The sequence below is a fragment of the Xyrauchen texanus genome, chromosome 21 (genome assembly GCF_025860055.1).
Source record: "Xyrauchen texanus isolate HMW12.3.18 chromosome 21, RBS_HiC_50CHRs, whole genome shotgun sequence".
Lineage (NCBI taxonomy): Eukaryota > Metazoa > Chordata > Actinopteri > Cypriniformes > Catostomidae > Xyrauchen > Xyrauchen texanus.
This window is the reverse complement of record NC_068296.1, coordinates 17,455,167-17,470,357: the sequence shown is the minus strand read 5'-3', so window position 1 is coordinate 17,470,357 and position 15,191 is coordinate 17,455,167. Positions and strand designations below refer to the sequence as shown.

Sequence of the window (15,191 nt, the reverse complement as noted above, 5' to 3'; positions counted from 1 at the left end):
AGAAATAAAAAAAAAAATGGCATGACTGAAAATAGAAAATAATAGCTGCACAAAATATGTATAGATTAAGGCCAAGTGTGCATGGTGCATGTAAGCTCCCAATCAAATCTTTCCTGTCAGGAGAAATCATATGGAAACTTTGGTGCTCATGTGGTCATGGCTCGCATCATGTGAGCGGTATTACAAGCGGAGCCGAGTGGATTACGAGCAGCTGAAGACTTCCTGGAATTTTTGTACAAACTTTTCCTAAAATTTGGGCACTGTTGGCTAGAATTTGTGAACTGAGATCAATATTTATGTCATTTTTACCATAAATATCCACTTTCTCATTCTACTTTTGTTTTTGTTGATTTACATTCTTTGTGCATATCGCCACTTGCTGGGCAGGTAAAAGTAAAATATACTAAAAAAGGACTTAAATATTTATCTGTTTCTCTCCCACACCTATCATATCACTTCTGAAGATATGAATTTAACCACTGGAGGCATGTGGATTACTTCTATGCTGCCTTTATATGCTTTTTTGACCTTCAACGTTCTGGCCACCATTTACTTGTATTTTATAGACATACAGAACTGAGATATTCTTCTAAAAATCTTCGTTTGTTTTAAGCAGAAAAAAGAAAGTCATACACATCTGGGATGACATGAATTTGAGTAAATAATGAGAACTGTTCCTTTATTTCCCATACAAAGTGGAATACTGTGTATTAGGGATGTGCTTCTCCATAACTGAGGCCGATGCGATACGCATCTCGATGAATGGACAACGATACGATACATTAAAGGTACATATGAAGCAGCTACCGATGCAAGACGATTCACCCCTATTATGATGCAGTGCGATCCGATTTCGATTCAACACAATGGGATTCAATGCAATATGATGCAATGGGAAAAAATATGATGCTATGCAATTCAATATGGTATGCTACAGATAGTTCTATTTTATTTCTTTGGTTAAGACAAATAGGCAACTGAATAAACAAAAATCTCGCCTGATAAAAATGTATTCGTCAAGTGCAAGTCAGACAGAAACTAAAATTTAACGAAAGCACATTTAAATTATGTGCAATCTACCAGCATTGCATTTGCGATCGACTGGTAGATCGTGATCGACGTATTGGGCACCCCTGTTCTATGGAGACGCCTCGGTCTCCGTAATGTTGTGATACGTCATGTTCACCTAGCAGCAGCAGTGGTGATGAGAGAATGCGAGAGAGGAGAAATCAATCTACATATTAAATATTGGTCACAATTTATTGGTCACTTTCCAAATAATAAAAGTATAGCACATCTACTAATAATTAAATATATAAAATAAATAAATAGTTTTTTACCAATGCAAATATGTTAGAAATGATGCCAAATGCCAACTTGTATCCGATACACACTTTTTTTAAATCTACGCATCGTTAACTTTTATGCCGATGCACCGATGTGAATCGGTGAATCTTACCATCCCTACTGTGTATGGTTTTGCTCATGGATATCTACATAGTTTACTTACTTCTTCTACTGTAAGTGCCTCAAACAAGACTCTGAATATGTTTTAATTCGTATTTTAAAAGATTTGATGCCACCAATCTGGGAACTTTTGCAAACCCAGGGATTGATTCTTACTCAAAAGCACTTTCTGTATCCGGATGGTAACTTCTATGTAGATTGTTGAAGAATTGACATTGGGGACAATTCAAACCAAACACGTTCTTTCTCTAAAAATGGCATTTAGCACATGCTTACATAGAAAACTATTGAAAAACAGTGCAGACAGACAAAAATGTATTCAGTGTGAACAGCCCCTTATTAAGTCAACACACCTGCATTACTTCTGTACTAATATGTTAGTGTTTTTCCTCGGTTAAATACCTGTCATTGTCTACTCCAGCATATTTGTGTGAAATATGCATCAGTCAGTGAACGGACTATGGGTGCCTTGTATGAGTATTAGGGTAAACTTAATGTAAAGGATGTGGCTGAAGGGTATATAGAAAGAAGGGTGTTTATCTTCTTTACAACAGTGAGACATAACAAATGTTTCTACACAATCGTATGAGACTGAGCAAGTGAGGTAATTTAGAGGGCTGAGAGTCAAGGGACAATGCCCGACATGTTTGTGCACACACATACCTTACTTACCAAAGCTTGATGGACAGAAATGTGAGGAGAGTGCTCCATCAAATGGAACCATAAAGATTACATACAGCTGCAACCTGTGTGGCATCTATATAGTAAATTATGGTCTTTAAATATATATGAGCAACTGGAAAGGAAACTGTCCTCTGACCTCACTTCTACCTCTCGCTGCCTTGAAGGAGGTGTAAACTTGAGTTCACATGTTTTTACTGTTGATGCACAGTGTGTTCTGCTGTTGAAATTATGTTACAAAGTAAAAAATGTCTCAAAGCATTCCTGGCTTGGAGGTCAGTTTCTATCACACTTTGGAACAGTTTATAGTTTAATGAGATGGAAACCCTGGCTTATTAGTTTAAGAGCTTTCCTGTGGCACTTGATGACTTGTCTACCTCACATTCTGGATATGACTGTGTATGTCATCATAGTTGAACCATTGAGATTCCTGGGCTCAGCTTGCCTGCTATCATTTTCAAGGCTGAATTTGTCTAGGTTTTTAATACAGTGTTACATTGTTCCCAGATCCGTGAGCACTCACTTAAGACAAATGGCTAGATGGATTTGCCGAAGCTGTGTAATAGTGACACACATGACTTGTTCCATAGATGTTTTTTAACAACATTAAAGAGGAGAACCTAAACAGCATGTATATATTAATCTCATCATTGTGATGTATCTGCAACCAGCCTCAGACCTAGACTACATCATACCTCAATTTACATATGCAAGCACAGTAACTTAATTTCTTCTGTTTGTTTTAGACAAACAGTTAATAAAGCACATGAATGCACTGGGCCGATAACAGTAGATCTGTTGATGCCTCTATTTTAATGGCCAGAATACACTGATTAGCCACATCATTAAAACCACTGACAGGTGAAGTGAATAACATTGATTATATCATTACAATGGCACCTGTCAAGGGGTGGAATATATTATTATTATTTTAAGTGTTGGAAGCAGGAAAAATGGGCAAGTGTAAAGATCTGAGCAACTTTGACAAGGGCCAAATTGTGATGGCTAGACGACTGGGCCAGTGTATCTCAATAACAGCAGGTCTTGTCCTATTCCCTGATCCTTTCAGCAGGAAAATGCGCCCTGCATCACTGCAATAATTGTTCAGGAATGGTTTGAGGAACATGACAAAGAGTTCAAGGTGTTGACTTGGCCTCCAAATTCTCCAGATCTCAATCTGATTGAGCATCTATGGAATGTGCTGGACCAACAAGTCCAATCCATGGAGGTCCCACCCAGCAGCTTACAGGACTTAAAGTACAGGACACCTTCAGAGTTCTTGTAGAGTCCATGCCTCAACGGGTCAGAGCTGTTTGTCAGCATGAGAGGGACCTGCACAATATTAGGCAGGTGGTTTTAATGTTGCGGCAGATCAGTGTATATCTGCTGTGCAGATATGTGGATGCGATCTTACATGGTTGGATCTTGATGCAGAGTTTCTTAAAATAAACTCATTGGAAATGCGCTCTGTCCAGCTGACATACTGCCAAACCTTAGACCGTGACTGAGATTGTATAACAACGCAGTAACCCCCCACCCCCCACAATATGCACCCTACATTTTGAGAACCACTGCATATATACATATGAAAAGTCTTCTGAAACCATTAAATAGGTTTGTGTGAAGAACAGACCAAAATGTTTTATAATTATTCTCTAATAATGTTGTTGAAGCTTGCATCTAGCCTGCTTTCATGTCCAAAATTAAAAAAATGGTGTATCACGTTCAGTTACTACACAAGGAAGAACCGATGCCAATTTGGTGTCAATGTGTTTTGTTTGGGTGCGTAAAGGGATTAAGGGAAAGGAGGAGGCGAGAACCGGCTTTGAAAATTAAGAACTGACCTTGAACTTGCTTCGTTGTCTCCTGACTCCTCCATTGCCCGATCTAAAGACACAAACACACATATAGGATGGACAGCTGCCCGTAAATGCTCTCTCTGTCACCCCACCATCCGCAGTCGGCGTTTATCCCTCTCGTAGGCTTGATTAGCCTGATAAGGGACTGTGTGTGTAAAATCACGACCCGGCCCCACCCTCCGCCCTGTCACATTCCTCCCTCATTCTCTTAGGCCGGGGAGCCCCCGGCATGACGTACATTCCCTCCACCACCTCTTTCCCCAGGGGAAGGGCGTGCCTTATGCCCCATCTGCCGGCAGGTCATCCCCGCCTTCCAGAATCTGGGAGGGGACAGGGGGAGGGAAACAATAATGAAAAATAGGGGGGTACTCCCTGTAACAGTGCAGTACCCCCAACAAACAAACAGTAAAATTTAAAAGAGAGGGAAAAGGCCAATGTGGCGCGGCAGTGGGAGAGAGAGAGAGAGAGAGAGAGAGAGAGAGAGAGAGAGAGAGAGAGAAAAAAAACACTTACTCACCGCTTCTCCAATATTGCATAGCTTGGTCCTCAGCCACTCCTCCATTCTCTAACGCAGGGGTGAGGAACGTCAGGCCTCAGGGTCGTATAAGGCCCGCGAGACCATTTTACCCGGCCCGCGAAGCCATTTGAGAAATAATTTGAAAAGCATAAAATGGCCGTTATTTAAGTCACCTTAAAAAAACAAAACAAATCCTTTCATATATTGTTTAAAAATATTTTTTATTGATAACACAAAATATTGTATAATAGACAGACCTTTTAGTGTTTTTGGTGTGTAAGCTCATAACGGAATGTGTACATTAATTTCAACCCACAATCAGAAATTGCAAGCAAGTGTATGGCCCGCGAATAATTTAGTAAAATACTCAAATGGCCCTTAACGGAAAAAAGGTTCCCCACCCGTGCTCTAACGGATGACAGCCGTTCCTCCATAGGCGGATCGTAGGCAGTCCTCCAGCCCCTGGCAGACGGAACGTCCCGCTGCGTTTTCGGGGAATAGAAGGGGTCTCCCCCGCCCCTGTCAGCAGCCCTGACCACTCCAGGCGGTCGGTTAGGAGCCTTTTCTCCCCTTGCGGTCTGTCTCAACTCAACTCAACTCAACTCAATTTTATTTATAAAGCACTTTCAAAAACCACACTGGGTACCAAAGTGCTGTACATGGAGTAATAAAAAATAAATAAAATCACATTAATACAGCTTAAGAATGCAAAAAAACATTTAAAACCTATAAAACAAAAATAAGATAAAATCTACCTAGTACAAATTATAATGCAATTAATTAAAAGCTAGGGAAAATAAATACGTTTTTAAGGCACCCTGGAAAGAGAATAGAGACGGAGATGATTTTATGACCAATGGAAGCTCATTCCAAAGTCTAGGGGCTACCACCGCAAAAGCTCTATCACCTTAAGTTTTTAGGCGAGATCGAGGAACTGACAGACACAGCTGATCACTAGAGCGGAGAGACCTTGATGGTTGATTCAAACTTATTAAGGCAGAGATGTACTCAGGTGCAAGACCATGAAGAGCCTTAAACACATACATCAACACTTTGTACTTGATTCTGTATTGGATCGGTAACCAATGTAGTGAAATCAAAACTGGGGTGATATGATCTCTTTTCCTGGTTCCAGTTAAAAGCCTAGCAGCTGAATTTTGGACCAGCTGCAGGTGAGAGAGAGAGGCCTGACTCACACCCAGATACAAAGCATTACAATAGTCCAATCGAGAGGACACAAAGGCATGCACAACCTTCTCCAAATCATCAAAAGAAAGGATGGGCTTCAACCTTGCCATAGTTCTAAGATGGAAAAATCTATTTTTAACAACAGCATTTATTTGTCGATCAAACTTGAGCTCAGAGTCGAATATAACACCCAGGTTTTTTACATAGGGAAGTTTTTTCCCTGGAAGCAGTGACAAATTTCTTTCTTAATTTAAGTCACATCCCCTTTGACCAAAAACAATAAACTCTGACTTATCCTCATTTAATTGAAGAAAGTTGTTTGCCAGCCAACACTTCACATCGGCCATGCATTTATGCAGAGACTCAAAAGAGTGGTGATTCCCATGTTTAATAGGAAAGTAAATTTGAGAGTCATCAGCATACAGATGATAGTGTATGCCATGCCTTTCAAAGATCTTTCCTAACGGAAGCATGTAGAGGGAGAATAAAACGGGTCCCAAAATGGAGCCCTGAGGAACCCCACATGTTAAAGGAACAACTGATGAATAACAGTTCTCTAAACAGACTGAAATCGTTCTACCCTTGAGATATGAGGAGACCCAATCCAAGGCTAACCCCTGAATACCAACCTGGTCTCTTAGGCGATTGATAAGTATGTCATGATCAACCGTATCGAAAGCGGCACTAAGATCCAGCAGCAGAAGACCAACAGGACTACCAGAATCCACACCTAATAAAATATAATTTAAAACTCTCAACAGAGCTGACTCTGTGCTATGACCAGCTCTAAAGCCTGACTGAAATTGATCGAGCAAATTATTGATGGCTAAAAAATCATTTAATTGTGCAAGCACCGTCTTCTCTAATATTTTTGACATAAAGGATAATTTTGATATAGGTCTAAAGCTGTTCATATCAGATGAATCAAGGTTTGCTTTCTTAAGAAGAGGCTGAATAACAGCATGCTTAAAGCAGTTGGGAACAATACCAGTGGTCAGGCTACTGTTAATAATCGATAACACACTTGGACCAATTGATTCCACCACCTCTTTAAACAAAGTGGATGGAATAACATCACACATAGAACCAGTAGGCTTCATATGTGCAATTATATGTTTGAGTTGAGACAATAATATAATTGCACATACACTGTCCCCCTGCTGATGGCCGCAGCTGCTCCGTTGGGGTGGATAGTAGCGACAAGAACTCCACTACAGCGTATCCCTCCTCCTTCCCTGGTTTTCAGCACCAGTGTATAGGGATTAAGGGAAAGGAGGAGGCGAGAACCGGCTTGACAATATAAATAATAGTTTCATGAAAAACTTAAACCAAAAGACACAAACAGACACGTAGGACAGACAGCTGCCCGTAAACGCACTCTCTCTGTCGCACCACCGTCCGCAGTCGGCCTTTATCCCTCTCAGAGGCTTGATTAGCTTGATAAGGGACATGTGTGTAAAATCACGATCCGGTCCCGCCCTCCGCCCTGTCATATGGTCTATTCCTCACTCATTTGGCTTTAGAAGACTTGGAATACAACAAATCACTATAAGCAATTTTTGTATGGCATGTGTAAAAAAAAAACATTTTGTGAGTTCCATGGGATACAGGTTTGGAAAGACAACATTAAATAACATAACTCTACATATCATTTTAGGGAGAACTTTTCCTTTCTATTTGATATAAAGGCATAACTGTTTTCATTCACAAACTAATTTGTTAATTTTGGCTACTGTCTACCACTGATTATCATTGGTCTGTGTGATTTGTTCTGTGGTTGACTTTTAGCACATCTAATATATTCCTACACATTCCACACATGTGTTTTACAATCATAGGCACTGCTTGTGGTAGATGTTCAGTTGCTGAAGTGCATTTGTTTGTTTGTGCTGATGGCTGCAGGGAAGCATAATAATCATCATGCTAATGTGATTCTGTTTTGTTTTTATTCATGTTTGCAGCCATAACCAGAGGACGACAACATTCAGACATCCTGTGACAGGCCAGATATCCTCTGAGAACACTGACTTCAGACTTCTGGACCAGTAAGTATCTTCTTTCTACATTGCTTGCTGTATATTTGACTTCTAGGTCATTTATGGTTCAGTTCTATTTACTTCCTGTCTCAGTACAGTAGCCCGATTCTTGAGTATAATCTCTTATGGTTGCAAGACTTTTACATGCCCACGACAAGCTATGGCCTTCATTAAATCATTGGTGTGAGTGCGTAATTTTGCCTGCACTTGATCAACATTACAGACTACATATCATGCATTTTACTGATGCAGCCTCAGAGAGTATGTTATTCTGTTGGCTGCCCACTGACTCTTGCTCTACTCTACTCTTTTTTCCTTATTTCTCTTTCTGCCTTTATTGACTTATTGTTGAGTTCATTTTGTGGGTTAGATGTGATTATTTACTGGGGTTTATTTTATAGAATACATTTTTGTGCAATTTAATGGCACGATATATGTTAAAAAACAAAAACAAAACAAAACAAGGAGAAGAAAAAAAACACTGTACTTGAGCTATCAAGTAGCTATAGTGTTTGGCTATTGGATTTCTGGGGGATGTTTGAAGCGCATTTGTTTTTCTGTTTTGTGGGTTGTTCAGGATTTGATTGTTACATCAATGTTTGAAAGTGGTCTACATTATTTTGCCTAGTGTACACAATTTATCTTTACATGTTAATATGTCACACTTTAATATAGGTAAAAATGTTCTTTCCACATGGAATGATAATGGGCTGGTGCACCCTATAAAAAGAAGGAAGGTTGTATCTTTCCTTATGCGTAAAAAATATGATGTAGTGTTCATTCAAGAAACGCATTTTTCTTCACAGGAAGCTGAAAATCTTGGTAGGTCATGGGGTGGGCATGTGTTTTGCAGTGCTGGTTCGATATGAGCAGGGGAGTCATCATATTGATAAGTAAGCAATTACAATTGAAATGTCTCAAACAGATCAAAGATAATTTAGCAAGAGTCATTATTGTTTTGGCTGAAATACAGGGGCAAAACCTTATTTTTATAGATCTTGAGGGAAGCTACAAGCTGCTGGGATCCTTCATGTTATAGGTTGGTTTTGGGTGGAGACTTAAATCTTTGAATGGATCCAGTCCTTGATCATAGTGATGCAAAAGTCTGTAGACCCTTTAGAGCAATGTTGACACTTCGGAGGATGTGTAAAAATCTTGGTCTTTCAGAAATTTGGAGACTTCTGAATCCAAATGGGAGGGCCTACAGCTTTTTTCATCCGTTCATAAGATGTACTCTAGAATAGAGTTGTATTTTTATATCTAAATGACTTATTCCATCTACCAGTGACTGCTCAATTGGGAACATTTTAGTTTAAAATCTTGCTTTGGTGTGTTTAGAGATATTGCCGCAAATAGAGAAAACAAAATCATATAGATGGCACTTTAATACATCCCTTCTACAAGACCCTGAATTTCAACAAATGTAAAGACAGAAGTCAATGTTTTGCAGAAATCAACTGGTCCTCAGTGTCCTCTGTGGGCGTGGCATGGGAGGCGCTTAAGTCAGTTCTTAGGGGTGGATCATGCAATAAAAATCATTCATTAAACAGATCAAAGAATTAATTGAATTGTAAAAGAGTATTAAAGGTGCTAAAAGAGAGCTGAAACACAGAATGCCATCCAATGGTCTGAGAGTGTTGACCCAGCTAAAATATAAGTACAATACTATTATGTCTCAGAAGGTTGAGTTTTGGTTTTTCAGGGCAAGACTGAAATATTTGGAGTCAGGGGAAAAGCAGGGAAACTTCTTGCTAGATACATAAAACAGAGAGAGTTCTTTCAGTGAAGTCTTTTGGAGCCAATATATTTATTTCTGCCACAGATATTAATAAAGCCTTTAAAGAATTCTATTTCGATCTTTATAGCTCCACATCTTTGTCTACTGATAAGGCTATTAGCAACTTTGTAGAGCCATTAGAACTACCAAAATTGTGATCACAGATCAAAAAATCTCTTTTGTCTCAGATATTACTTTAGAGGTAATTAAAGCCTTGCCAACAGGAAAGGCTCCGGGGCCAGATGGTTTTGCCGCAGAATTTTTTAGATCTTATGTCACAGAACTGGCTCCACTGATGTTGGAAGTTTACACACAGAGTCATTAAAGAAAGGTGACACAAGCCCTGATCAGTTTCATTCTTAAAAAGATAAGGACCCAAATGAATGTAAAAGTTATTATCCAATTTCCCTGATCCAGTTAAATGTAAAAAAAATTTGTCTAATTTTAAAGGCGATTAAGTAGATTAATTACATTATAATTTAAATAATAAAGTTTGATAGGGTGGAATGTGACTATCTTTTTAAGATTTTTGGAAATGGGGTAATGGGGGTTAAAATGTATTCTGTATATACAGTATATATATATATATATATATATATATATATATATTAATCAATAAAAAGTGTTAATCACAAAGTTGCAAGATGTCCGGTCTCTACATATCATTCCCAGTAGGTCTGGATAATAATACGTAGCTTACATGGTGTCAGTAGTCATATGGCTATGAAATTATATAATATATATTTTTTTTTATAGTTTTTATAAGTTTCCACATTGACAGCAATAGTACTTTGTAAAGAAATAAAAAATAAATCCTAAATAGTCAAAATAGTCTCTTCAAAACTGGGCAGGATTGAGGACAATGGAGACCCAGAGACAGCCAAAGTAGTGGGATCTGAGGGATCTTCTACCAAAGGATTAAAATATTTCATCAAAAATGAAATAAAGTGTATATATATATATATATATATATATATATTTCATCAAGACTTCATCAGTCGAGGGCACTTCGATATGAATATTAAAAGCCGAAGCCGTACCAGAAGCCGAATGACAGCAGTCCAGTTTTTGTGTTTAAATATTTAAATATCTACTACTGTCACGAACCCCTTTCCTCTGCCCCATCTCCGCTTCCTCGAGCACGCACCCATACACTCCGCGAGCGTGCTCGCTTCCCGCTCCCTCGCTCCGCTCCCTTGAGCGCGTACGCTCTTTTTCCTCCCTCGAGCACTCACGCTCCTTATGCTATTGCGAGCTCTGCTCGTAAGCTATCTCCCCTCTGGCTCACTCGCTTCCCCAGAACATTATGACCACCTACACTCACGCGCATCCTATCCCCACACATTAGATTCACCTGCACTCGTCTCGTCACCTTCATTGTTCACACCTGCACCTTCCCCTATAAATACCCAGCACTTCCGTTTCACGGGTGTTGGTTATTGTATGTATTTAGATTCCCGTGTTTATGCCCCCGCTAGTCTCGTCTAGTTTTGCCCCTGCTAGTCTCGTCTAGTTTTGACCTCCCCACTGTTTGATTACCTGTTTAGCTTGCCAACTCTCTCGTTCCCCTGTCTTTGTTCCCGCTAGTCTCGTCTTGTCCTTCGCCCTAGTTGTTAACTGTTTTCCCCGCTTATCGTTCACCTCCCTCATTAGATCTGCCCCCTTGTTTATATCGTTGTTTCCTCGGCTTCCGACCTTACGCTCCCCCTCGACTACTCTCACTGGATTTCCCTTGTTTTGTACTTTTGCCTGCACTGCTTTTAATAAACATTAAAAGCAGTTTCATCCAACATTGTGACTGTCTCATCTTGTGTGTGTGTGACCGGGTTACAACTACAGGCTGATTGCCTCCATGCCACGCCGCTCTGATGCAGTAATTCTTGCAAAAGGAGCCCCGACCAAGTATTGAGTGCATAAATTAACATACTTTTCAGAAGGTTGACATTTCTGTATTATACATTCTTTATTGTAATATTTTGAGATACTGGATTTTTGATTTCCATGAGCTGTAAATCCTAATAATCAAGATTACAACAAAAAAAGGCTTGTAATATTTCACTTTAAATGTAATGAAGATTCATTACACTTAAAGTGAAATATTGCAAGCCTTTTTTAAAATATGAAAGTTCCACTTGTTCTAATTTTGAGACGCACCTGTATAGTATGTGACTGGGAACTGTCCCATGTAGAACAAATGTAAAAGTATGAATTTACCATTTTTATATTTTCCTTAAAGTGAGAATCTACTAACAAACAAACAATTTACATAACAACACTAAAGCATTTACATACTGTTTGCTTAATTTAAGTAAAAATAGGCTTTCGATTATTTTTCACAAAATTAGCATAAAAATCTGTTTGTTTATTATAAAAAAGGCTCCTTAAGGTGCGTACACACTGCCAGCGACTTTGTCGCTGCAAGTCGCCAGTGGCTGGTGGTGAAGTAGCTAGTGGGTGTTCCCACTACTGGTTGCCTAGTAACGTTTATAAATGACATTCACGGATTCCATTGCTGTTGACAGCGAATCTCTTTTCTTACCACTAAAAACAAACATTTTGGAGGGAAAAGACTAAATAGAAATGGAATCAGTCCATAAAATGCTTTATATCAAAGATGAATGAGAAACAAGGCGTGCTGTTTGCCATAGCGGCTGTTTATCTCCGGCAAAAATGCAAATGCCGGTCTGTCTGGGTCCATAAAATCCCCGCGATCTCAGATACACCTTTCCACGCAGTATTTTTCTTAAAAATTCCTTGTACGTGGGAAGAGACATATCATAGAGCACTGGGAAATTTCTAACAGCAAGAATTAGCCTTTCATCCATCTTTCCGTTACTGCAGGAGAGAGAGAGAAGGATCACGTGAGCTCTCCCGTCGTCTCTCCTATTGGCTGTCGCTTCCGTTAGTCGCTCCAATGTTGAACTTTTCTCAACTATGTCGCGTCGCTGGACATGCCCACATCTAGCGCCAACGGTCGCGACAGCTCTTGTCGCTGGAAGTCGCTGTGCTCGCATTGAAAATGAATGGTATTGAGTCGCTGTCGCGCGCGATGTCGCTGGCAGTGTGTATGCACCTTTACATGCTGATTAATGAAGCTAAATTTAGATAGAAAAACATCCTGACACAAACCTGGCTTGCCTGAACCATCTGAACACATATCAGACAGATAAAGATAGTTTCACTTTGCATCATTTTTGTTTTCTACAGTGTGTTTAAGCGAAAGATGGTGGTATCTGTAGCGGGGTCTCTGCTACTATTGGTAAAACAACTGCACCTTCAACTACGTACAGTAAATCAGGCTTTATGCAGTGTCTCATGTCTATAGCTGGTAGAGAGGCAACGCACGGAGAGCAGGAATAAGTGCGTAGCAAGAAAGATTTTTCTCTAGCGTGGAAACACTCTATTCTTATACAATCACATAGCCAGGTGTCTACCACAAAGATTTAGATCTCGATCTCGTAGTGTGCCTATTGAGTACCCCTATTCTAAGCCATCTGATCTCATGCTGAATGTCAATAAGGGTTTTTATTAAGGTTGAGTGAGTTGCATATGGGACCAAATTAATAACAGCAGCGTTTGGTCTCTGTGTTTAGAGATCAGGGTACATTTTTCCAATAATACCTGATGGGGTTTAGAAATAGTAACATTAGTATTAGTACAAGTATAAATATAAAAAACTGTTATAATAGCTACTGGCACAATGGCATTTGTGGCATTATGTTATTATGTATATATTATATACATAGTATAGAATAGGATTATATAATATTGTACTATTTCAGTTAATTAACATGACAATAAACTATATAATATGTAGTATGAACCTACAGTATTAAATTATGTTTTATTAATTATTTAATTATTTGTGTTGCAAGAGATATTGACTTTTAAAAAATATTGCAAATTAACTTTTCACTTGTCAGAGTTGTGATAACACAATCATTTTAATGCATTAATCCGTAAAGTTTATGTCAATGCAGAGTGCAGAGAATAGATTAAGCACACAGTTGTCTTCTGGTATGCGTCAGATGTGTAAAACGAGTAAGATTCAGTGAAGTGGAGAACCTGAAACTAATGTGCTCTAGCTTGTCAAAAGGAATCGGCCAAGGCAAGACAGCCACCACAGTTGCAGAACAAGATCTGTTGCTGTCATATATATTCAAAAGGAAAAAGTGCCCTGGTATAGTGCTTTGACAGAGTTTTTGTGCTGTTTTCCCTAGTCCCTAAATTAAATTGTTATATTACTGATATACCCTTATTTGTAAAAGATTTAAATTCATAGTCATGTGAATATTTTCATTTTGCAAAACAAGCGAGTTGTCATTAAACTTTTATTTTATAGTTTTTACTTAATATAGTGACAAGTGCACGAGCATGACAAAAAATGGAGAGAAAAGTGCCATTGAACAGAATAGTGTCTTAATATTATTAAAGCATTATGACCTCATACAGTAATTTGAGAACGCTAGCATTGAGTTATCCATACACTGGGAGTAAAGGTAGAGCTCAAAGGAGGGTACAGCTGGCTTTAGTGTCATATGTCTACATTGGTATTTGTTAGTACCTTCACTCTTAACAGGTCCCCTCTTGGTGATATCAAGTTCTAACTTATATTACAGCTGTTTTCAAACATGTGAGGAGAACAGAGCACATGATTTGTTGTGCTGTTCATCAAGAATTGTTTGGCAATTGAAGGCCTTTATTAACCCCCTGAATGCGCTTTTTTGGGCTTCAAAATCTAAGGCAAAATTAATTCTGATTATAAAGCTGGGAAGAGCCAGGATATTTTTTAATATAACTCTGATTGAGTTTGGCTGAAAGAAGAAAGTCATATACAACTAGGATGGATTGAGGGTGAGTAAATTATGGGATCATTTTCGTTTTTGGGTGAACTAACCCTTTAAGCTCAATCAACAGGATTTGTGGCATAATCTTGATTACCACAAAAATCTATTTTGACTTGTTCCTCCTTTTCTTGAGAAAAAAAAAAAAACTTTTACACTCAGGCACTTACAATGGAAATTAATGGTGACAATCCATAAAAGTTTTAATATTTTTTGTTTTCAAAAGTACAGCCCACAAGACGAAAACAATATGCAAGTTAATATAATTTTAGTGTGATAAAATCACTTACTAACCTTTTCTGTGTAAAGTTAAATCCAATTTTACAACCTCATTGCCATGATAAAGTAACACTGTACACCCTGAAACGACCACAAAAATGATGATATAAACAACTTTACAGCTCAAATAAAACACTAGTTTTAACAGAAGAATTAATGTACAGTATGTGCTTTTATGCCTAGTAAAATTATAAGCATCACTTTTCTGCCTTTAAACCAGAGGTGGGCAACTATTTTGGCAAAGGGGCCACATCAGGCTTTAAGTAGTGCATGGGGGGCCACATTGTATTCCTTTTGAGATACAATGTTTTGCATTGATTTGTTTTTTGTAACTTTTAAGCCCAGACATTTTTTGAAGTGTATCTGTGACTAATGGGAGTATTCTGCAATTGAATAAAGTATTGTATTGCTCTGATACTTTTCTATCAGGCATTAAAAAACTGAATAAATGCTGAGATTATTTTACCATCTCTACTTCCCTGTTAATTTATTATTCAATATAACACTCTCTACATCAGGGGTCTGTTTCAATAAAAAACGTTT

General features: G+C 38.6%; 1 protein-coding gene across 4 annotated transcripts in view; it reads left to right on the top strand.

Annotated features, from left to right (window-relative positions):
• The window catches only part of LOC127661428 (pleckstrin homology domain-containing family A member 7-like), a 131,465-nt gene that overhangs the window by 53,534 nt on the left and 62,740 nt on the right, over positions 1-15,191 (top strand). For all 4 annotated transcript variants that reach the window (XM_052152132.1, XM_052152130.1, XM_052152134.1 and 1 more), the window contains exon 4: positions 7,674-7,757. In XM_052152132.1, coding sequence (XP_052008092.1) covers positions 7,674-7,757 — 84 coding nt within the window. The remainder of the gene's footprint in view (positions 1-7,673; positions 7,758-15,191) is intronic.